Source organism: Corvus moneduloides, chromosome 10, assembly GCF_009650955.1.
Source record: "Corvus moneduloides isolate bCorMon1 chromosome 10, bCorMon1.pri, whole genome shotgun sequence".
NCBI classification, from domain to species: Eukaryota; Metazoa; Chordata; class Aves; order Passeriformes; family Corvidae; genus Corvus; species Corvus moneduloides.
Genome location: NC_045485.1, coordinates 10,277,488 through 10,300,030, shown reverse-complemented (window position 1 = coordinate 10,300,030; position 22,543 = coordinate 10,277,488). Strand labels below are relative to the sequence as shown.

Genomic DNA, 22,543 nt, shown 5'->3' with positions numbered 1-22,543 from the left:
CATGAAAATTTTAAATTTAAAATTTCAACTAGAAGCATTACAAGCAGCCAGAAGGTGGCCAATAATTGTGAAAAATAGCATAAAAGGGCTTTAGCATTTCTCAAAGTACCTGTATGTTCTTAACATTCCTTGTTGCTGAACAAGAGACTTCCTTAGTAAGTTGGGAGGGAGGGAGGGAATTGAGAGGGCAGTGAGAGAAAGGAGTGCCTTAATTATCACATTAGCAGATATTTAAAAAGTGTCAAGATTAAACAAAAAAATTATGTATTAAAAAACATGTGCAAGTGGACTCTTAATCAAACAGGGATATTTTCCATTGGTGAACTGAAAAACATGTTGTTTTTATCAAAGTTGGGAGCGGGCTGACTGCGAGTGCTACAGAAGTGCTCGAAAGCAGATATGCACAGACAGCTGAGATACAAGGCCAAGAGGCATTTGATAAGACAAAGGGAAGGATGTCACTGTCAGCAGGCCACATGGGAGCATCCAGGAAAACAACAGTCATAGCTACCAACATAATCCTTTGAATCAAAGGACTTCTTTCAAACCAAAAGAATCTCCCTGCCAACATTTCCTGAGATGTGGGTTTGCCGTAATAAAGAGAAATCTTCCCGTGGTGTGTGACTGTATTCCTTCACCTGAGCACACTGCTCCTCCACAGCATCTCCTCCTGCTCTCAGGGCAGAAATGACTGTGTGTAGTTCCAGATATCCTATATTCTTGTACAAAAAGCTGCATTAGCTTGTGTGATGCTAGCACACTTTTTTCCCACATGAAGAATTTAAACACAGGGGACAAGTGGAAGTATTTTAAGAGGAAGCAAATTCACATCACTGTGCATGAACTTTCTCCTGCATGCACCATTTTGCACAGCAAAACTTCTGCTCTGGTAAACCTGATCGGAGATAAGGTCATTTAAATCCCAGGTATTACAGAGAAAAACCTCCTGTAATTTTTACTTGACATATTTTTACTTGACAAGACTCACTTTCAACACTTAAGTCAGAAGCAGATCTTTTCAGCAAAGCCACTAGTCCTGTCATTGTTTTTAGCAGCTTATGAACAGGCTAGACATACTATTTGGGAAACAGTAGAGGGAACAGAAGCTTTTTAAAGCTAAATCTAGTAATACATAGCATCACTCTTTTGATACACATGAAACACTTAAAGGAAGTTCAGGATGAATCCAGAATTAAGGTTTTAGATCTGAATAGACAGTCCTTCCCAGGACAATGCATAAACACGTCAGAAAACTTGTAAAAAAAGGTTATACTACAGTTTTTAAAAGTTTAGAGTTAACAGTACCCAGAATAACATGCCTATTTAAGATCATACTGATATTAGCAGTCACTTTTAATTAATTGAGAAACCTTTCTGAAGGAGACTTTTTAATCTACTAGTATTTTAATCTTGCATTGGGCACTTCATACTTGAAAAAACTAGTCTACCTGACTCCCAAGAATACTTCCTGTACCAGATTAGAAAAAATTAATTAAAACAAGAAGCAATGCAAGTTGTTCACACAGCACATAAACAAGATAAAGTACTAAGATTATTAAAGCCTTACAGTAAAGCAAGTATTACGAGGCAGAACGCAAACAACCATTAAGAACTATAGAAGCAGCTATACTTTTATACTTATTTGCCATTATGTGGTTTGTTCCCCCCTCATTTCCCTACACTGTGGAATTCTACAGTGAAAAGCATCTGGAAATAAACAACTTGTATGAAGGACCATTCTGACAGAAGTGTTAAAAATAAGTTTCTAGTTATGAAACAGACATGACCTACACCAAGTCTCATCACTAACAAAAATACCCTACTGGCTAGGTCCTAAGCTGTTAACCAATGCATATGATCCTGCACACACAATTTATGGAAGCTTTTCCAAGTTAACATGAAAGAATGAGTCGAAATTTATTTTAGAGGGAAGCTTTAAGTCCTCTTAACAGTCCTTTACTCCAGCTGTAAGTGTAGGTGTTACTAACTGTAAGAACCAAATATGTTGTTTGTGGTTGCTTTTTTATAGCAAGACAAAAACACTGCATATTTAGAAAGAAAGAACTATTTGCATTTTATTGGAATACCAATACATTAACCACGTTTTTGCTAACAGTATTCCTCCTTTAAGCATGGTAACATCCAAATGATGGTCAACTTAACATCAAGTGGCAGCTGTCCCCTGCTTATGAGCTGTTTCACTGCCTGTACATCCTTTTGGTTGCTGTAAATTGGACTACGCACTTTAGTAGTCCATACCTCCCAGCCAACAGATAAAAGGAACAGACCCTTCTGAACCCACGTTGAACATCTCAGCAGCATTCACAATGTATTTGTCTATTAAGGTTAAGAAGCCTGAAAAATAAAGACAAACACTCCGATGGTGCAGCTTTATTATGCTGTCAGTTTAACCCAGTAAGAACATGATCAACCATTAAATAAGCTCAGTGCAGTAGCTTAAAATAGTTTCACATGCCAGCACAAATAATAGTTTGCAAAGAGAGCAAACAACAGCCAGAGCTGGCTATGTATGTGTGGCATGTATGTGTGAAAAACCAGAGTCTCTTTTCAATTTCACAACTTATATGTATTTTCTGTATTTGTGTCAAGTCTGTTCAGAAGTCTACACAAAGTAGAAGAACCCCAAGTCTAATCAGCTATTAGTATAAAAGGCAGTTTATTCCATGTAAATTCAGCAAAGAACTAACATACTTGCTTTGTTTTGCATTTCAGTGTAATTACCAACTTTGTTCTTAAACACCGGACCTTACTTGGAAGGCCTGTTTGGGGTAGTAAGGGCACAGAAATTAGTTCAGGCTCCTGAATGCCTTTTATGAACTCAAACCCTTACAAACACCAATCTGTATCCTTTGATACTATTTATTACTTCTTTGGTTACTCTTCAAATCTGCTCCATTCCATTAGCACAATGCTACAGAATCATATAAAAGCAAACAGATATAGCTAAGGAGAAAGTAGCACCGAAGACAGCAGGGTCTTTCCCCCAAATTATGGATATGTGACTGAAATTTACAACTGACTGACCTCAACTCTTAGTTTCATACACATTATCTTTGGGGAGGATGGGTGGAAAAAGGAGGAGTAGTGGGGAGGCCCATACAGGAATGAGGAACAGGAAAAAAATGCAACCACGTTATCAGAGCCAATCCCTTTCCAAGGTTTATATATATAGTTTGTAGGAAATAATCGATGTAAGAGGAAAAAAACCGAACCACCTTCTACTAGATCAAGTCTCTCAAACCATTTGGGCTAGAGTTTATCGACTGAGAGCTTAAAGAGTTGTCTTACAAACTATCGCCGAGCATAACTTGATACACATAAAGCTATACTGGTGGTTTAACTTAACGTTAAAATAGTATCTGTAAACATATTCACGACAGGATTAGTATCCCCGCATCTTCAAGGCTGTCATGACAGTGAACTGCTCAGCCACGTGCCCCTTCCCTTTCCGCAAGTATTCTCGCACACTTGTTTAATTAACCACCCCTCCGACACGTCCGTGGGGTGGTGGTGCTCCCACTCCCCGTGCGCGCTCCCCCTACGTGCCGAAGGAACCTCCTCAGGATCAGCTCCGGGCCACGGGGCTGCCGTGCGCCCCAGCCCTGCACACCCCGCCAGTGGCCGCCACCTCCGCACCGGGGGCTCCGACGGGGATTTCCAGCGAACGCGCCCAGTAAAGCCTCCCGACGGCCTCCTTCCCTTTCCCGGGAGAGCCCCCCGCCCGCTGCCCCCCGACGTGGCCAAGCCGGCAGCAGGAAGGGCGAGCGCAGGGGGAGCGGCGGCGCAGCGAGACCCGCGGCGGGGCTGCACCGCCCAGCCGCCGCCGCCCTGCGGACGCGTCCCCCGGCGGCCGGTGGCGGAGGTCACCCGTGCCGGTGGAATGGAGCCGGCGGTCCCCGCCCGCACTCACTCACAGGATGCCGGAGCAGGAGGTGCACACGAAGCTGCCCACGGTCATGTCGGTGTAGGTGGGGCCCCGCTGGTCACAGTCGAAGCACTTGCGGTTGGGCGGGAGGCTGCTCATCTCCCGCAGCAGCTTCAGGTGCTTCTCCTCCTGCTTCCGCTTGGCGCTCGCGGCCATGGCCCCGCCGGCGAGGGACGGCCCGGCACGGCGCCGGGCCCCGCTCACACCCCGGCGACGGTGGCGCTCCGGGGCCCGGCCGGCGGGAGAGGGGGCGGGCGGGAAGGGGGTTGAGGGGAAGAGAGGGAAGGAAGGGGCGGGGAGGGCACAACGAGCGCCCGCCGGCGGGCCGGTGCGGGAGCGCGGTGGCCGCTGACGCGGACCGGCGGCCCGCGAGGGAGAGAGCGGGCGGGGGCCGCGGCGCGGCGGAGGCGGCGGCGGCGGTACCGGGCCCGGGGCGGCGGAATGACGAGCCCGGGCGGAACCTGCGCGACACCTTTATGAGCTCAGCGAGGAGATGGCGGCCGCGGCGGAGCCCTGCCCGCCCGCCGGCTGCAGCGCCCCCTGTCGCCTAGGAGGACGCGCTACACCCCCCCCCCCCCCCCCCCCCCCCCCCCTCACGCCGCAACCCCGGCCCGGGGCGGCGCCTCCGGCGGAGCCGAGTCACCCCGCGTGACCCGGCGGGGCGGGGGGAGAGAGCCTTGGGGTCGGTTCTGTGGAGAGTCCCGATGGAAAAATACCAATAAATAGTGCAGTTAGCCTTTTCTCGGAGAGGAGGGGATCGCCCGCCTGCTCCGCAGGGTGCTCGGGGCGGGCTGTTTCCCTCACACCGCGGGGTGAAGGCCAGGCGGTCCCCGCCGCCCCTCAGCCCCGCGCGAGCGGTGGGCTCAGGCCGGTTGGGGAGAGCGGGAGGTGCTCTGTGAAAGAGCGACCACCCGCCTCGCCCCCGCCCCAGCGCTGCCGGTGTCCCTCTGTGTCCCTAAAGTCTGGAAATTCAGTCACGGAGCGTGGCGAGAACGGAGGCGCTCCCGGTCCCGTCGGGGCCTTTCCTCCCGCTCCTAGAGAGGGTGCCCGGGGGTCCTGGCGGCGGGCATGATCCAGGGCACGGGCTGGTGGCAGCGAGGTGGCCCGGGTTCCGTGAGGATCGTCAGTGCCGATTGCAGCAAGCAGCGGGATTTGTGAGAACACCCTCACGGGTGGCTTTCTCGGGAGGGAGGCGAGAAATGCACTGTTTCCCTTTGGGAATTTGGTGCCAGGCTGGCCGCTCCCCCATCAGGGGTGAGAGCAGAGCTAGGAGTCACGTCCATCTGGTACCCGAGAGGAAATCCCAATCAGCCCCTGATCCACAAAATACGTGTTTTTCCACACAAAGCTGCCTAAAGGAATACTTCTCAACAGTGTGCAAAATCAATGTGAAAAAAAAAAAAAAAGTCAATGTGCTTTATATTTTAGTGATTTCATTTACAAAATGCCCCAGCAATACTATGTATGATTAAAATCTTTTAAGGTTTAATGATTCCCAATGCAATGTATTTAGGGTCAAGTTTTGTGCCCCTGACATCAGTACACATAGGAGCAAGATCTGATCCACTGTATTTTCCTCATAGTTTTAGTTTAAAAATCTAGGACTAGGTGTTCAGCATCAGTAATCTGTCCTTCCTCTTCTGATTTCCCTGGATGTGCTAATTCACATGAGCTGATCAACCAGTTCTTGAGTTTTAAACACAGAAGGCAATACTCTAATTTTTTTCCTAGTATGGGTGGCAGGAGCTGTTAATAGTGAAACATAAACATCACTAAATAATCACCAATGCTTAAATAACATTCTTAAGAGTAAACAGGAAATATTTCCTGTCTTATAAGGACCAAATTCTCACTGCTTCCTCTAATTTTTCACTTCTCTATGAAATGTTGATATTCTTGTTATTCAGAAGGTTTCATTTATTTTGCCTTTTATGGAACATGCTAACATTGTACCTTTGCCAATGACCTAAATGACCTAAAGCAGATGACCTAAATTTAGAAAAAAACCCTGAAGGTTAAAAAACAAGTTTTTTTTTTCCTGGAAAATCCTTTGCAGAGCAGTGATTGGCCACACACCTGCTGCAGCAGAGAGTTGCTACATGCAGTCAGGTTTTGTTTCAACCAGAGTCAAAGGTGGTTTGTAACTGAAACAGGAACATGCAGCTTCGACTGCTCGTGTCAGGACTGTACTCACGTGAATGTCACACAGGAACAGCTGCTAATAAAAACGACATCACTGTCATTGACATTGTCATTGTCAGTAAAATGTAGAACTGAGCTCCCAGGGAAAATCCTAGCACTGTTTAAGTCAATCAGAAAGTTCAGTAGGAACCTTAAGGCTCCAATTTTTTTTGTGAAGAAACTGTTCTGCCATTATTCTGGCGTTTGATAAGCCTGTAGGCTATCTTATAACCAAGACAGGCTTACACTAGTGGATAAATTACCTATGTTAACATTGATGTGGTTTAGAAACCCCTTTTTGTAAACACCAAGCCTCCCTATTCTGTATATTATAAAGCAAATTTACCCCAGGAAACTACAGAACGAGACTTCAGGAGTGTGTGGGGAAACACCATGTTACAAATGAGATCTGTGGGATTTGGGTTCTTCCAGAGTCTGTGGGCACACCTGCTCTAAACCTTGGGTTCCTACAACCAAGTACCTAAATCTTACCCTCCTGTTTCCCATAGGAATCAGTGCATAAGGAATCCAAGGACCTATGTATACCTGTATGTGTAACACTGTTGACATATACAGATCTAAAAACCGGCTACAGTAACTTCCAGCCCTGTTTCACCTCCCCTCAAACAATAACATAACTTCCGCTCCTGCTTTTTTTATTTTTTTGCTGCTCACAGCTAGCATTAATTCCCTCAAAGCAGCTGGCCTGTGTTTTCTCTAAATCACTAAAGGAAAAATCCACAAATAATACACATGAACAAAAACTCTACTCTTCAATTTTACTCCTTGATTTTCTTTTTCTTTATATAATTTTCTGTTTCTCTACCCTAGAACCCAAATTTCCTTTCCTGCAGCTTCTCTGTCCAAATTTGTTCTTCATTCTCTCCTTCTAATGACCAGACTTCTGCAGTTGGAAATACACTGGCCAGCTGTTTATTCCAAAAGTGCTTAATCCCTGCTGCACCTGCTACAGCTTTTAACATTAAAATTAATTTCTTAACAAGAGGTAAAACAATTGTTTTTTTATGCTTGCAACATTTCTCTTTACATAAGAAACAGAATTTAATATTCCAGTCGTGGTTAATAATAGCTGAGAGGCGTTGCTTCGGTATGTTCTTAAATATGGGCCAATAGGGTATAAATTATAATATACAAACACATAATCTAAGGCATTTATTGTCAGGACCAAAAGAAACAAGAGTCTAAGAATGTACATTTGGGAGATGAATAAGATGTTCTCTGTTTGCTCTAAGATTGAGGTCAATAATATCCACTTTAAAGCAATTAACCCAGCAGGATAAGTGACGTGAAAATTATCATGCTGAAAGGCTAATGGGCTATTAAATCCATCTTGCTTCACCACTGATGGGCATACAGAATTAATCCTGGGATTAGGTATATCGGCTCGGTGGTAAACTGCTACCTCAATGTTTGTATAGGAAGGGTTTTCTGAAAATACTAGGAAAGAACACAGCCAGAACGTTCACTGGTATGTGCTATTCAATCCTCTGAGCATAAATTAGTGTGTCTGTGCTTGGCCTTATTCAAGCAGTAGCTTTTTATTAATGAATAGATACATTTTGGTAAGAGATCAGAACAGGAGAAAGTCATAGTAGTGATTATATAAGTCATACTGCCTGTTGACAGTTATTTAAATCTGGACAATTTAATGCAAGAAAATTGTCAGACAAATATGATTGAATTACAACATTATCTTTACTTGCAATGCCATTTCCCTTGGACATTTCCCACCCACTGCGATGACATTAACACAGTAAAAAAAGGTAAATGGTGGAAAGCCCTGCTCTTACCCTTAATAGCTGTGAATAAGAAACTGGCCTCACAATAAAGAGAAAGGCACAGTCACATAATCTTGGGATTTTTGTAATGAACAAGTTAGTGGTCTGTATTTTTTTAATGTCATGTTTTATTTGTGTGACACACACCTAATTCATTTGGAGTAATACGGGGTAGGAAATGATTTTCAGTCACCGTATGATTCTCTTCCTGCTTTCTAGATTGGCCAGTGATGTTGAAAGATTATCAGTATTTCAACCTTGCCCCTTTATTTGACACAGTTCTTGAATTTCCATCATGCCTTAAGTGCACAAGATCACAGTCCAGTTTGTAATCACAGACTAGGTAGTGGAAAGAACATGCTTATATACAGTTGCAGTGAAGGCAAAATATCTTGGAATAGGAATATCTTGGAATAGGAATATCTTGTATGCAAGGTGAATGCATTTAATTTTTAAGTTCATCTTTGCAGTACATTTATTTTTAGAGTTTGTGCCAATGTTTCTATTACTGATTTTTTTTGTATTGGTTTATCATTAATCTATAAGACCTTGTAGTTGAATGATGCTTTGTAAACTGTCACAGAGGTTTTGGTCAAATGATTGTTTCATGCATCCTTTCAGAGGAACATGCTAGAGGAGAGTGGAACCCTTTAAACCACAGAGTGAATATATTCATATTTGGTCCTATAACAGCAATGGAAATATAGTGGTAAGTCATATAATATTTTACTTTTGCTGGAACATCCCACAGGAATGTTAGCAATACACAAGGCAGCCTAGAGTCCATGGGTAGAAGAAAGAAGTTGTGGAACTGATATGAACAAACTGAGAAGGATGCAAAAAACCCCAACTTTAGGAGACAAACATGTGAAAGACATAACTCGATGGTGAAAAGATAGTTCAACTCTTAACTTTTGGTTCTAAATTAGAAGAGGGAGATAGAGAATCTAAACAGACATCTAAACCCCAACAGCTTCTGTAGTATTTGGCTACATAAAGTACTGAACCAGGAAATGCTCTCTGAGCAGGAACAACTTCATTTTCACATTAAAGTTTAAAAACTTAAGATATTTCTTGATGTATAAGTGAGATTTTTATTTAAAGCCCAGTGTATTTTGAAGTTTGATTCTTCAGTACCTTTTCCACTTGATGATGAGCATTTCCTGCCTGTTTTCTCTAAAGCTCCCATAGGAGTGAAGAGAAGCCTTTGTTCCTTTACACTAATGAATCTAAATTATTGATTAGTCAGTCTAATTTGTGGAAACTGCTATTGGTTTGTGCTGTCTTAGAAGTGCCTTAGATTGGGCAAAAAGAATTACAGGTAATTTCACAAGTATCTTCAGTGATGGAAAGAATATTAAAGTAGATAGGAGAAATAGCATATTCAGCCAGTGTTCTTTTATTTTCCCACACTTTATAAAACTCACATATACTCCTTCATACTTCCCTAGAATTTTATTTATTTTAATAAACATCACTTGAGGGCTGATTTGGAGAACACTAGAGTAGAACTAACTGTTTTGAGCAGACATCTTTCAGTGCTTGTGGTAATCCTGAAGGAGTGTCTACAACTGGAATCTAGAAAACAGGTCCATAACTTTCTAATTCTCTAAGGCAACCTGATTATATAAAGAATGAAAAAGGACAAAAAGAAAGAAAAAAGGTGTAATGAGTCACAGTTGCCAAGACAAGTTATGAAATACCTGTAATGCACTGCATGATCTGAAACACTGACATTGTAAATCAGTGACTCCAATGTAGTAATGTTTGAATCTTGCCTAATGAACAAGGTTTTGTACACTCCACTGCACAAATCAATGAATATAACAAGTGTCAGAATAGCTAAACATCAAGGAAACATTCATTTGGACTCAAAATGGGATGAAGAAGAACAGTATCTTTGAGGAAAGCAATGGAGATGGACATAACAAAAGAGGGAAATTTAGGAAATAGAGCTTTTAGATGTTAGACATTCAAATGGAAGAATACAGAAGATATTCTATGTCATGTGAATATAGGAAAATTAAGTTTTTCAGTCACCCTGTTTCTGAAAGAAAATATTTCAGTGGACAACTACCAAAAGAAACCAGATTCTATGACCTTTAGTGTAATGTTTCTCACTACTGTAATTTTAAAATCTGAGATGTTGTCACCAAGATTTTTTCCATTAATCTTTGAGAATTTGTCTTGTTCAAACTGCAGTGAGAAGGGCTTTAGGATTGGGAGCATTAACAGATAAAAGTAAAAGCACTAACAAGATTCACAACAGACAGAAAGATCCCCCAGAGAATGTAGCACCGGCTCCTGCAATTGCAGTGAGTGGGTATGGATAATCCCTGGTAGCTACAAATACCCTCTTGGGGGAGGTTTTCTGCAGGAGAAGCCTAATCTCAATCCATACATGGGAAAAATAATGCTAAACCTAGAAATGGTTTAGCACATTCTCTCCATGTCATTTTCTTCTGAAGTACAAAAAGAAACCTTCAAATTGTTTAGAATAACTAGTTTAAGAAGAAAAATGAATCCCCTGACATTCAGGCCTCTTGTACCTTCTCCTGTACAGCAAGAGCATCTGCAGTGTCTTGCCTTGAACTGTTTTTAACACTGCAAGCCATACTTGTAGTTACAAACAGCTGGTACAAAATGAAGATTTCTTTCAAGAATGCATTCTCTGGTGAAGTGGCAATGACAGACATGTCTCTTGGATACAATGTGTGAGAATTTCACTGAGAAGGTTGATTTTGAAAGCATTTGTCAATTAGAAAAACTCTTTTTTAAATAGGAGATAAAAAAGAGAAATGTGTATCTTCATGTGACTTAACTAAAATGACTTGACATGAAAAAGAAACATTTTTCATTATATGACCGGAGTATTTAATATTTACTAGTTACATGGTTAAAAAAAATTTTAAAAAGATCCAAAAAACAACACAACAAAAATCCAACAACAAAACAAAACAACCACCAGAAACAAATGAATAAATAAAGCATGTTGTGCATAGTAATATTCCGTGTACTGTGTTTTGGAAATGGGAAAAGAGTAAGTGTTCAGAACACCATTGCAGCCTGAACAGAACAAAACCTTGTTTTGGTTTGTGGATGAGCAAGAGAATTAATAAATACTCTGAAACAGCACAGTGAATGAAAAATTTGGGATAACAGCAGCAGAAATAGCAGTGTCTTACTGACATAAACACAGGAATTTGAGAAATACACCCCTGATGTGCAAGAGATTTTATACAAATGGAAAAACCCCCACTAACAAGGTCCTCTAGGCTACCATGCATAAGGAAAATTGATAGGGAGAAGGAACCTGACAGTTAATAAATCATCACAAATATGGATACAGAAGTATTACAGAAGCTGTTAGGGAAGCATATTATTTCTTACAAAGTAGGATTTTTAATCAAGTCTCTTGTAATTGTTAGAGTTTGTAACCCTGTTAGTATCATGTTTTTAGATCTCTCTTCTCAGTTCACCCCAGCTTTCCTGAATTATCAAGATCCACTTTATGAATACACAGAGGTTTCACATCCTGCTCCTCTTTGTATGTGGCTGTTTCAGACCCCCCAGTGATTTATTAATTAAGGTCCAGCTTTCCAATTGTTCTGGTTTGATGTATTCATAGCCAGCTTACAAATACTGCTCTGAAACCTTCAGGTTCTTGTCCCCTCCCTGCACATCCCTCTGTGCCCACAGATATCTGCCCAGCTGCCATGGGGACACGTGCAGGAAGGAGATAGAGGAGATGGAGGAGCTTTGTGCATGGCTGCACACTACAACTTTGCTGATTAGGAGTGTAATCATTCAAAACCAAACCAATTTAAGCAAAGGAACAATTAACACAGAAAGGTTTCATAGTAATTACTGAAAAGTTTCCACTGATACTGACCTAAGCATTTGCCAGGGTAAACTCATTTTACACTCCTGGACAGAGATCACAGTTCAAACCCACCTGCCAAAAGGCTTAGTTCTTTCTGTATTTTCTCATTAGAAACAGTCAGTGAATGTTCAGAGTACTCTCTGCAGTCTCAGCTTTGCTCTGAAGCACCACGTGTTTCGTTTCTTTGCTGCAGTCTCTCAGCATTGCCAGGCAACGCCCACAATTGCCCTCGGTCCTCTCGACAGCCAGTGTCATCCCCTTGTATAATGAAATCCAAATAAGCATTTGTCACAGCTCTTTGGAATGACATCTTCATGTTAAATGATGTATTGTTAGGCTTCAAAACTGGAAATTATCTTGAAGCATAAAATTATTCCTTGCAGGTTTCAAAAACTATCTAGTAAGAGTTGGATAACTCAGCGGTGTATACTGTCACTAGCAACAAATCCTTTCTGCAACAAGGGGAGTTTTTCTCTAAAGGAAAATTTTGAAGCTTATTCCAAATTTTATCAAATTTTATTATTTTTGTTGTTATCATCTAATCCCTGATGTTTTTGGTTACTAGGAAATGATGAGTATAGTACTCCAATCAACAACAACAAAAAAGTTCAAACTTATTTTTAAATAGCCTGGTTTTATATATGAGATCAACCAAATTCAACCTGATCCATGATCCTAAACACTTGATCTTACAGCCAAGCTTGCAGTGGGCAGTTGAAATAAGCAATTTGGAACTAATAAATTCAACAAGAAACTTTCAAAGAAATAAACCATGAAATAAATGGCCTAATTCTGAAACCTGGGAATAATCAACAGTTTGTTACTGGTCTAGATTTCCATGAACTTCAGCAGCCTGCCTGCTGGTCATGCAGCACACAGCCTGAATCAAGGAAATCCTCACAAACCTCACTTGGACATTGTGCCTGAAGTCACAGGATACTGTCAGGGCAGCTGGGAAAAAAATGTGCAACTCTGGGGGTCTTGAAGTGAAACTGGGGGGGTGTGAGCATCTAAGTTCATTCTAAAGTATTCAGAGGAGCAGTAGAAGCAATAATGAATTGCCATGGGGGGATCTGCTAAGTGTCAATATGAATGTCATCCTTTTTTTTTTCTTCTCCAATTGTTTTCTCATTGCCTGGTGGCCACAGGTTGTTGAAAACTGCCATGAAAATATGCTGAAATAGCATCACATGATATTTGAGACAGAAATGAAATATTTAACATATATTTCTACTGCAAAAGAAACATGAAAGAAAACTGAACTGTACTCTGATATTATAAACAGAAAATGACAGGGGAATCATTCAAATCTAAACCCATCAGCTCCCTAGTAATGAAAGCTTAATCAAATTATCAAAGTAGCTCTCCCAAGCTCACTGCCACCATCATTACTCAATCAGAAGGTCGGTGTAATGGAATAGGAAACCTTCAGACACACTTTTAGATTAGGCAACAGTATTTTTACTGATGGACTATAAAAAAAAAAATTTATAAACATTTCCAGTCCCCATCACTTGAAATTAAAGAGAATAATTTCCATTAACATTCAACAATCTCAACTAATGAAGCTATTTTCTCTCTGGATTCCTTTCCTTCTTAAACATTCTCTGATGTTGGAATTATTTTCTCAAATTGTTTTGTTATGTTGTCATCCTAAGCACCGACACTTTTGCCAGTAACTTAGAGGATAAAGCTGTGCCTCCTAGTTCTACTGAAATAACCACTAAAGTAACTGGATTCTTTTTATAACCAAGCCAGAACTTTTAGACAAATCCTTGCCCTTTGGTGGTGGGAATGCTTCCCCTGGTTAATCCTCCTCTTACATGACTAACCCTGTGACACTTCCTTAGTTTCAACAGTATTTTCTTAATTTTGCAGAACTGTCTCTGTGAACGAAATACTCCACAAGAACAGGTTTCAGAATGCTATCTTTGAACTCCAATTACTCTGAATTTTCTCTCATAGCTTTAGGTCTAATGTGGCAGTGGTGCTCCACCCATATGTTTCCTTCAGCCTCGAGGAAAGCACACTGATTTTTTATTCCACTTGGCTTAATTGTTTGACCTGGCAATATCCCCTGCATTACTTCAGAGATATTCATCCCAAATCTGGATATGTCCCCACAAAACTACTGTCTCAACGTGGCAGTGGGTCTATCCTCCTTTACTACCTGCTATGCGGCATCATTCTCTAGAAATGGTCAAATAAGCGAGAGTCAAACATTTTAAAACTTCCAAACTTAATAACTTCAGAAAGTGATCTCCTGTACCAGTCAAAAGTATTTATTTTCTCCCTTCTCTAAGGCTGAAAAATTGCCAGGGGCACTTTTCCTCCCCACCCAAGTGCACGGTACAGCCTACAAAAAGCCACAAATACACTGGCATTGACAAACTGACAATTTGATTCAATATTTGGCAAAATATGTGGGAATCATGAAACTATGGAATCTCTTGCCAGGAGCAAAGGACTACAGCTCACCATTGTCTACTGAAACAACTTGCATTAAACAGTGTCAAGTTTGAAGGCAGATATCAAAACATTTTTTAGAACCTTTTTCTGCAAGTTGCATATTTTTAGTATTCAGAAATGCTATGTAAACATTGGCCAGGTTATTTAAATTACTATGGAAAATTACAGTTTTAATAGACCTGCCTACCTTCTGATGCATTAATTTTGGTTTCCTATATAAAGTAACAAAATTTGGTGCTTTAAACCAAAAGAGTGCTTTCAGGACTAAACTAAAAAGGTCAGGTAACACTTAATCTAAAAATGTTACTCAAGTTAGAGAAACAAATGTTGCTCTGATTTATGTAAGCATCCCAGACTAATTAAGGGTAAACACAGGACTGCAGAGCTATTGAGATGCCCCTTAAAGGGGAGCTCTCAAACATGTTCAAAACTCAATGAAATTTTAATCTCATTGGAATTAAATGCAAAATTCCTCTACATCAATAAAATAAAAATTTCTTCTGATAAAGCACAAGTGAGCATGACTGGCAATGAAAACTTTCAGAGGTAAAGCATAAATTTTAATTTCCATATCAGAAAAGTGAGGTTCTGTAATTGTCCCCACCTGGAGCAACAGGAGCAAAAGATTTAATGTGTCCAAAATTAACATGTTTTAATATAAACCTGTACATTCAAGAGCACGGTCCCCAGCACAGCTGCCACTGACTGGCAGAAACATCACACTTATTACACAAAACCAGAAAAGGATGATGATATTTACCTTCTCCCTAGAGTTACCCTTTTCCAAAGAAGAACAGCCCAGTTTTTATGTGCACCACGAAGAGCTGCATTGCAGTGTGCCTGTGATTTAGGAATCACCAAGGGCCTTCAATAATGCTCTGACTGTCACACAGAGCAGCTGTTCCCACTCTGCAGCCTCATACTACAACAGGGGCTATTTACTGACCAACTGGTGGGCACTGGATCTTTAATTTCTTAGGCAAGCTGAAACGGGAAACACGCAAAACTAGTGCTATTACATCTGGGGAATCGATTTGGAAAGATAAAACTGATCTGTTCTTGTTGAGAAGTGTTTGCTTCTCGACACTAAATGCATCTCTCAATATTAAACTTCAAAGCTCTGATGTAAGAGAACCCAAATAGTTCAGAGCCTCTTTCAAGTTACTATAGCACTCAGTGAAGTTAAGGACAAGGAAAAAGTAGGGCTCTTCTAATGTCTGTACTGCATCATCCCCTCCCTCTGCCCTGCAAAACACGACAACACATCTTTTGATGTTTTGAATTCTTCATGGCTTTGTATAGCAGCATAACACCAGAGCATCTCATTTAAGTTTTTGATTTATGATAAAACACAAGAGATTATTATAAGAAATAAAAAATAAATGTCATAAACCAGTAAAAGCTTTGACTTTTCAACAGCAATTTCAAACTCTGAATTACCACAGAGGTAACTATGAAATGATTGTGTTTTCATCTCCTGCCTTTAAGTCACAGTAAGAATTAAGAATTATTCCTGAACTTTTTTTTTGTTAAGAGAAAATTGTAACAAAATATTTGGTTACTGAAACCAGAAGCTGCAGTTGGAAGCAAGGAGATAGAACTGGGTGCTCAGTCACATCACTGAACTGCTGAGACACAGGAGCAGAGGCACAAACTGAGAATAGAAGCAACTTAACAACAGCGTATGAAACCATATTAAGAAGTTTTTCACCAATTACTTAGCTGGGACCAATGGCATAGGACTTCTCTTATCCTTCTCAAAATAAAATTACTTCTACAGCACTTAAAAAAAAAAAAAAAAAAACAAAGGATGTACATGACAGAGTAATCCAAGACCATTCACACATTGGATTTATCTAACATTTGGAGAAAAAGCAAGTTTAGGTTACTAGCCTTTCCTACTGTTTAGTGAGTTTACAAATGTAGTTTTTGTAACAATAATCACTGAGCTCTTCAATGGGTTGGAAGAATAAACTGTCCTGATTCCTTTCTGTCAGTCATTATTGACACTTTGCTCAATCTACTGTCTCTCTGAAAGATAAATAAAATGTGACTGTGAAAGGAACAACCGCTGAGAGACATAAATGCACTTGTACTCAGCACCAATGCAAGCAGCTCAAAAAGCACTTTTCAGACAAAACTGCCATGGAATTTCATGAACAATGTTTCTGAGCTGCCATTTTCACCACATGTTGTAGATACTGATTTCTGTAGATCTTACAAATCTTTTAACATCACTTAGATACGATTTATGGCTACTGATTCAAAAAACAAGGAAAAAAGTTAGTAATCTGAAGTATGTAAATGATCCCACTAGTACAGCTGTAAATCCTGAAATATATGTTGAGTGTCTGAAATTAAAGCACAGATACCATATGAAATACTTTTCTGATCTTTAGAAACTTGAATATAGGACACATTTTCTTATAAAAACTCCTTTTTCAGTCACACCTCTATAAAAACCCAGTCCTTTCTTTCCATGTCCCCAAACTCTTTCCATTTGATCTCAATACATTCCACACGTGCCACACAGTAAATTGATTTATCTTGTATCACTCAGCTTTTACCAGCACAGTATTCAGTAATCCACTTCTCCTAGGACTTATGCCCACATTCCAAACTATAAAGACACAATAAACAGATCTCAATTATTTTTAAAGGTAAACTGACTGAAATTTACTTCTCTATCTCAAAATACATAAATATGTATATAAAAATAGTAGGCAACTTTGGCTGTAAAAAACCCCACCTTCACTATTGTCCTTTTAAAATAGGTAAAAAGCAATAACCTCATCTGAAAACTAAAAATAGCATGAGTAATTTTACCATCTTTTCACATTTTGCTATTATTCCCCTGGAATCTAGTGACCTTATTGGCTTTGCTTATGTAAGTGGTAATAGATTGCCTAGCTGGAATTTTTCACTTAACACAAGGAATTTTATGCATATATTATGCTGGGCTGATCTTTCTGCCCTCCTTTTTGTATTCCAGTTCTCACTTGTGTGACCTCCCATGCCACAAGCAGCAGGAAGGTCTCGCTGCTCTCCAGCCACATTAGCGTTTTACACTGGGTAAGATGCAGGGCACTGAGTGCTGGAGACTCCTTTTGCTTGAGAACACCAATAAATCTGTTTCCATTGGGTTGACAGAGCCAGCACTCACTGTCACAGCACAGACCTACCCAGCAGCCACAGCTGCAGCCAGGACCTTTAGCTGCCAAGTGTCCTTCCCTAAATCCATCTTGTGGGCCAAAGGCAAGGGATGTGTTGCGATGCACAGCAGTACCAAACCTGGATGAATGGCCACCTGCCTGATTTTCTCCCACCTATTAGTGAAGGCACATTTATTTACCTGGTGTCTTTTACAATCAGTGCTCACAATGGGATGAAGCAGGAGACACTTCCTGAACAACTGTCCTACGTCCAGCTTCTTCCTTGCAGGGCTCAATCCAGTTTGTAATAGACTCTCACTCACTTTTAAAGAAAATTGTTCCAAAAGAGCCACAGTCCTCACACATCTGTTTCCCTCTGTTAGACATGCTGAGTTTCTATGACATTTAACAGGAATATCATGCAGGTACCTGAGTTATTCGTGTCTTTCCATTCATTTGGAATTACATTAAAATAGCTACAGATGCTGCAAACAAAACAAACACTGATTTCACTGAATCCAGTACTTCAGTCATGTGACTGCTTAAATGAAAGTATATGGACTGAACAAGATAAGTACCAAAAAGAGAAAAAGGAGGAAAAAAGAAAAAGCTTATCTTCCAGCCTATCATTAAATCATGTTCTCTAATTTCTTTACATTCAGGCCTTCATGATCCTTATTTTCACTTATTTCTCATTTTGCAATAGAGGCATTTTTAGAAATTTTAAAAATCTCTGAGTGTGCTCCAACAATAGAAACCAATGTGCATGGCAAATAAAATTTCTGGGAAAGCAGTGAGCTCTCAGAAGTTTGGATCCCCAACAGTGTCAGGATCATCATCACACTTGATGTTTTCACAAGGTTAAGGACACACAAATCCAGATGCAATCCAAAGGCTGATGTTGCATATGTTAATTCAACTCAGCTTATTAACAGTCCTCTCCAAACAACCTCTAAGGAAGCACTCATGAAACCTCTCTCTGTACAGTGAGATTTTGTCACACATTATTAAACATCACTAAAAATGATCTCCTGTGATGTACAGAAAAACTTTTCAGCCAAAAGGCAAAAATTCAGAATAAGGGCACTTCCGTTACATTTAGAAAAACGCGCAAACGTTAAACATTGTGCAAAAGGAAAAGACTTTATTTAACACCATATTTGATTTGGAAGTTTCAAGCACTGAAGACCAGAAAAACAAACAGTATTTTGCTTTTCCAAATACACCTATATTCAGCATGGAAGCCATCAATTTTTAAGATAAATCAGAAATGTCTTTTAGCATCTAGTTACTGCTGATTGCCTTTTCAGCTGCCAATCCTTGTCTGGGTTTCGAGTAATCCCATGGTCTCCTGTTCTCTGTGTATCCATAGAGCTTCCGCAGTGCCACGCGCGCAGCCTCCTCCTCTGCAGCCAGCAGTGTTTCACCAGGGCCTTCAGCTAAGATCTTCTTATCACTTGGGGAAAGAAACCAAAATTACAACCACTTCCATCATGAAACCCTGAGGACTGCTGTGTACCGTGAATAAAACAGACTGGTTTATTCTCCAGCATCTGTGAATACCGATTTCTATATACACAAAATGGAAACATTTCTGTTGGTCTTTCCTGCAAAGGTGATTGTATATTCAATAATGGAAACAGATCAGAAATGTGTCCATTTCCTGGAAGAACAACACTGTTCATTTAGGTTCCTAACACAGCACTGACTCTTTAAAGCATTCAATTTGTTAGCCCTGATAAAAATATGCCAACTCATTACTCTGGTTAGCTTAAGCAGGAACTGAAATGCTTTTGTCTTTTCTCCCCCCCGATAAGGAAGCACTTCCAACTGCTTCAAAAGGACTGACAGAGAAGCTCTCTCTGTTATGAATTACATGCTCAGCTCTGTTTAACAAACACCTGTGGGCACTAAATAAGAGCAGAGAAGGGACATCACACATGGCAAAAGAGAAATAATCAAAGTTCCTTTCCTTTTTATAAAAAACATCTTAGAAGGTATAGAAACCAAAGCAGGGTGAAGGAGAGCAAGTTAAGGCAGCCTTCCCACATGTTTACCTGCGGCTCCTTTAGGAAAGGAGCAGTGATGTGGGTTCTGTTCTGCCCCTCAGGAGCGATGTCACTCCTGGGAAAGAGACCAGGACAAGCACTGACCACACCTGACACAAGCACACCAGGGACAACTGGCACTTCCTAAATCTTGCCTGGACACAGACACTCCTGTGGCCCAGTTTACAGTGCTGCTGATTTGAAAATGAAAAGGCTTCTCTGGAATTTAAATGATTCTCTCTGTCATCTCACCTCCCCTGATGTCTCTTTATGCTTGCCTAAGCCCTGGATACAGCTGTCATCCCTCCAAAGCCACCTGGTTAGGCTGTTCCCAAAGTTCCTGTGTCAGGTCACCCAAAGCACATCCAGGCTCTTTAGTACATCCCATTTAGCCTTTGGAGCCCTTAATCAGAGACTGTTTATGTATCACCACAGCGAGCTGTGGCCAATGCTTAAAAGGCTCATTTTATATGGAAGTTACCATCAGGTTTCTTTTCTGGAACAACTTGACTGAAAAGCACGAGTAGAAAAGTAAAAGACCATCTTCCCTCCTCCCCTCTCCTCCAATAAAACACATTTAACTTTAAATTAATATTGCACTAACCAGTACAACCCAACAAAGTAGACTGGCAGAACTGTGCTGACTCCCAGCTGCCTGGTAATTCTTGGTTCTGGAGCAGAGATATTCCTCTTGGTCAGTTCTTCCAGCAGTAAGCCCATAGGATTTACAACTTCCCAGATCTCGAACAGGTCTTTTCCAATCAGCTGGGGAATAAAAAAGTCCTAAACAAGAATACTTAGAAGTTACAATTAATGGCTTGAGTTTTTGGTGTCTCCTAATAAAAACACAGTATGAAGAGGCAATGAATTGCTGAAATGAATGATAAAGCTGCCTCAGTGCCCCATCCCAGTGCTTGAGTCTCTGATTGTGGTTTAGCTGCTGACAGATGTGTGCCCAGGGCAAAGTCAGCCCCAGACCCAGGGAAGGGACAGCTCCAGCCTGAGAGAGGAGCTGTGACAACAGAGAAATTGTGACAATACAAGGGAACGTGCAAACCTATGAGTCTTTTACCTGCCTGGATCACTCTCTTGTCTGTAAACTGCTCCTTGCTCTTAGACACCTCTCAATGGTTTTGTATCAGAAAGAACATTTTAAAAAACACTTCTCCATTGCAAAACTAAAATAAGTGAAAAGGATGACTGAAACAACAATAGCTGCTAGAACTACTTTGTCACACTGAATTTTAGTAGAAATATTTCTGTATGAAATATCTTCAGGGGTTTGCACTCCTACATGCAAAACTATGAACTCATCCCTGTTTATATACAACAGGGTTTTTTAAAATTGAAAACATACGAAATCTCACATGGAATAATTTCATTATCTGATAGTATAGTGCATGGAATATAATGCTTTCCCTTAGCAACTTTCAGCAAATATAAATATCACCATCATAAACCAAAAGTGTATGATTTTATGTACTTGATCAGCCTTCTTAATGAAAAAATCCCCCACTAAAATCCCCAACCCCCAAAACCCAACATATCTCATTGTTAAATTGTCTTCTTACAGGTATTGTCAAACTCTTCCCAGCCTCCCTGGATCTCTCACCATCCGAGTACAAACCACCATTTAATGAACCTACCCTGACAAAGATCCCGGTTCTCTCGGGCCCACTGCTTTCCAGCAGGGCTCCTATCACGGCGAGGAACGTCCTCTGCAGCACGTCTGGTGGGGCAGGAAAATCCCTGCAAAGCGCCAGGTCCTGTACGGACAGGTTTTGAGCCACATAAGAGACAAGTTCCTGACTGGTAAGAAAATTAACAAGTGCTTCTATGCCCTTTGCAGGTAACTCTGGGTAGGCGCCTTCAAAGCACTGCGCCAGGTAAGCGCGGGCGAAGCGCAGCCCTCGCTCCGCAAGTCCGGTGTTGTCCTGGAGCTGAAGAGCGATCGCGTCCTTGTCCAGCCCCAGCTGCCGGCGCCTCGTCTCTTCGCTTTCGATGTAACAGGGATTAACAAACGCAGTCTTGAGAAGGTCCAGAGTGAAGTTTTCCTGCAGCCGGTGGCTGAAGGCCTGGATCTCCGCATGGTAATCCCAGTTGGGCTTCTCGGACCTGCGGGCGCGGAAACGGAACCAGCTCAGGAACAGAACGCGTTACCCGCCCCGCGCCTTTCGAAGGGGAACGAGAAATGAAATTGAGCTTGAATACCAAACCCAGTATTTAAATCCCTGGGGTCAGACTCTGTCGGTTCCGCATCACCGTCTGCGTGCCCCGTTCAACCGGGGCTACGCCAACCTGCGGAGCTCAACCTATTCTGCTCCACAGCGTAACCAGACGGGGCCAAAACATTTTGATTTACCCCCTTTCTGGGGCCGTCGCACCCCTCCCCCGAGCCCCGCCCGACCGTTCTCGCCGCTTACCGCCGCTGCGGAGGTGCCTGCAGCCTCTGCAGCTCCAGGTACGCCCGGAGCCACCGCTTCTTTTCGGGGGGCGGCGCGGTGCTGAGCGCGGTGCCGAGCCCGGTGCCGAGCCCGGTGCCGAGCCCGGCGCCCCGCCCGGCCCCGGCCAGGAGCGGCCCCACCGCCCGCAGGAGCAGCCGCGCGGCCATGGCGGGTGCGGACAGAGGCGGCTCCGCCCCTCGGCTTCCGGGCGGAAACGCTCCCGGCCGGGGCGGCGGAACCGGGTCCGGGCTCTGCGGCCGCCGGACGGCCCCGGCCTCGGAGACATGAACGAGGACAGGAGCGGGGCAGCTGCACTGCCGGGACTCCGGCTTGGGCCGCTGGGGTGTTTCGGGTGGGACCCTCAGGCTGGGCGCCCGTCAGCGCTCAGGCCGCGGCAGCGCCGTGGTGTGGCCGAGCAGCCCCGCGGTGTGAGCGAGCCCCTGGCAGCGGGTCCCGGGGCAGCGGCACTCGCCGAACGTGCCCCACGGGCGGCTCCTCAGGTGGCGGCGTTCTAAAATCTTTGAGTTCCATTCCCACGTGCAAGACAAAAGTCCGGTTTTGTGCACTTAAAAGAAGCTTTATTTATGACTGTCGCCTATACAGTTCTTTGTACAATCGCTC

General features: G+C 42.2%; 2 protein-coding genes across 9 annotated transcripts in view; both read right to left on the bottom strand.

Annotated features, from left to right (window-relative positions):
• The window catches only part of AGFG1 (ArfGAP with FG repeats 1), a 36,083-nt gene extending 31,884 nt beyond the window's left edge, over positions 1–4,199 (bottom strand). For 2 of the 8 annotated variants that reach the window (XM_032119303.1, XM_032119307.1), the window contains exon 1: positions 3,936–4,199. In XM_032119303.1, coding sequence (XP_031975194.1) covers positions 3,936–4,102 — 167 coding nt within the window. In that variant the 5' untranslated portion in view covers positions 4,103–4,199. Of the gene's footprint in view, positions 1–3,931 lie in introns of all 8 variants that reach the window. The other 6 variants (XM_032119304.1, XM_032119305.1, XM_032119306.1 and 3 more) reach the window with 4 other exon arrangements.
• A 14,351-nt stretch (positions 4,200–18,550) lies between these two features.
• MRPL44 (mitochondrial ribosomal protein L44) lies at positions 18,551–22,104 on the bottom strand. The gene is made up of 4 exons (XM_032119302.1): positions 21,902–22,104; positions 21,125–21,593; positions 20,083–20,261; positions 18,551–18,886 (listed from the first exon to the last, which is right to left on the bottom strand). Exons 1-4 carry the CDS (start codon positions 22,087–22,089, stop codon positions 18,715–18,717), a joined length of 1,008 nt encoding a protein of 335 aa, XP_031975193.1. The 5' UTR covers positions 22,090–22,104; the 3' UTR covers positions 18,551–18,714.
• Between the last annotated feature and the right edge of the window lie 439 nt (positions 22,105–22,543).

Excerpts from the sequence above, each read along its gene's own strand:
- MRPL44 (XM_032119302.1), bottom strand. The coding sequence starts at position 22,089 with ATGGCCGCGCGGCTGCTCCTGCGGGCGGTGGGGCCGCTCCTGGCCGGG. Across the intron at positions 21,594-21,901 it reads CAGGCACCTCCGCAGCGGCG|GTCCGAGAAGCCCAACTGGG; the intron begins GTAAGCGGCGAG and ends CCGCGCCCGCAG. Across the intron at positions 18,887-20,082 it reads TACTTTGTTGGGTTGTACTG|TGATAAGAAGATCTTAGCTG; the intron begins GTTAGTGCAATA and ends TCTTTCCCCAAG.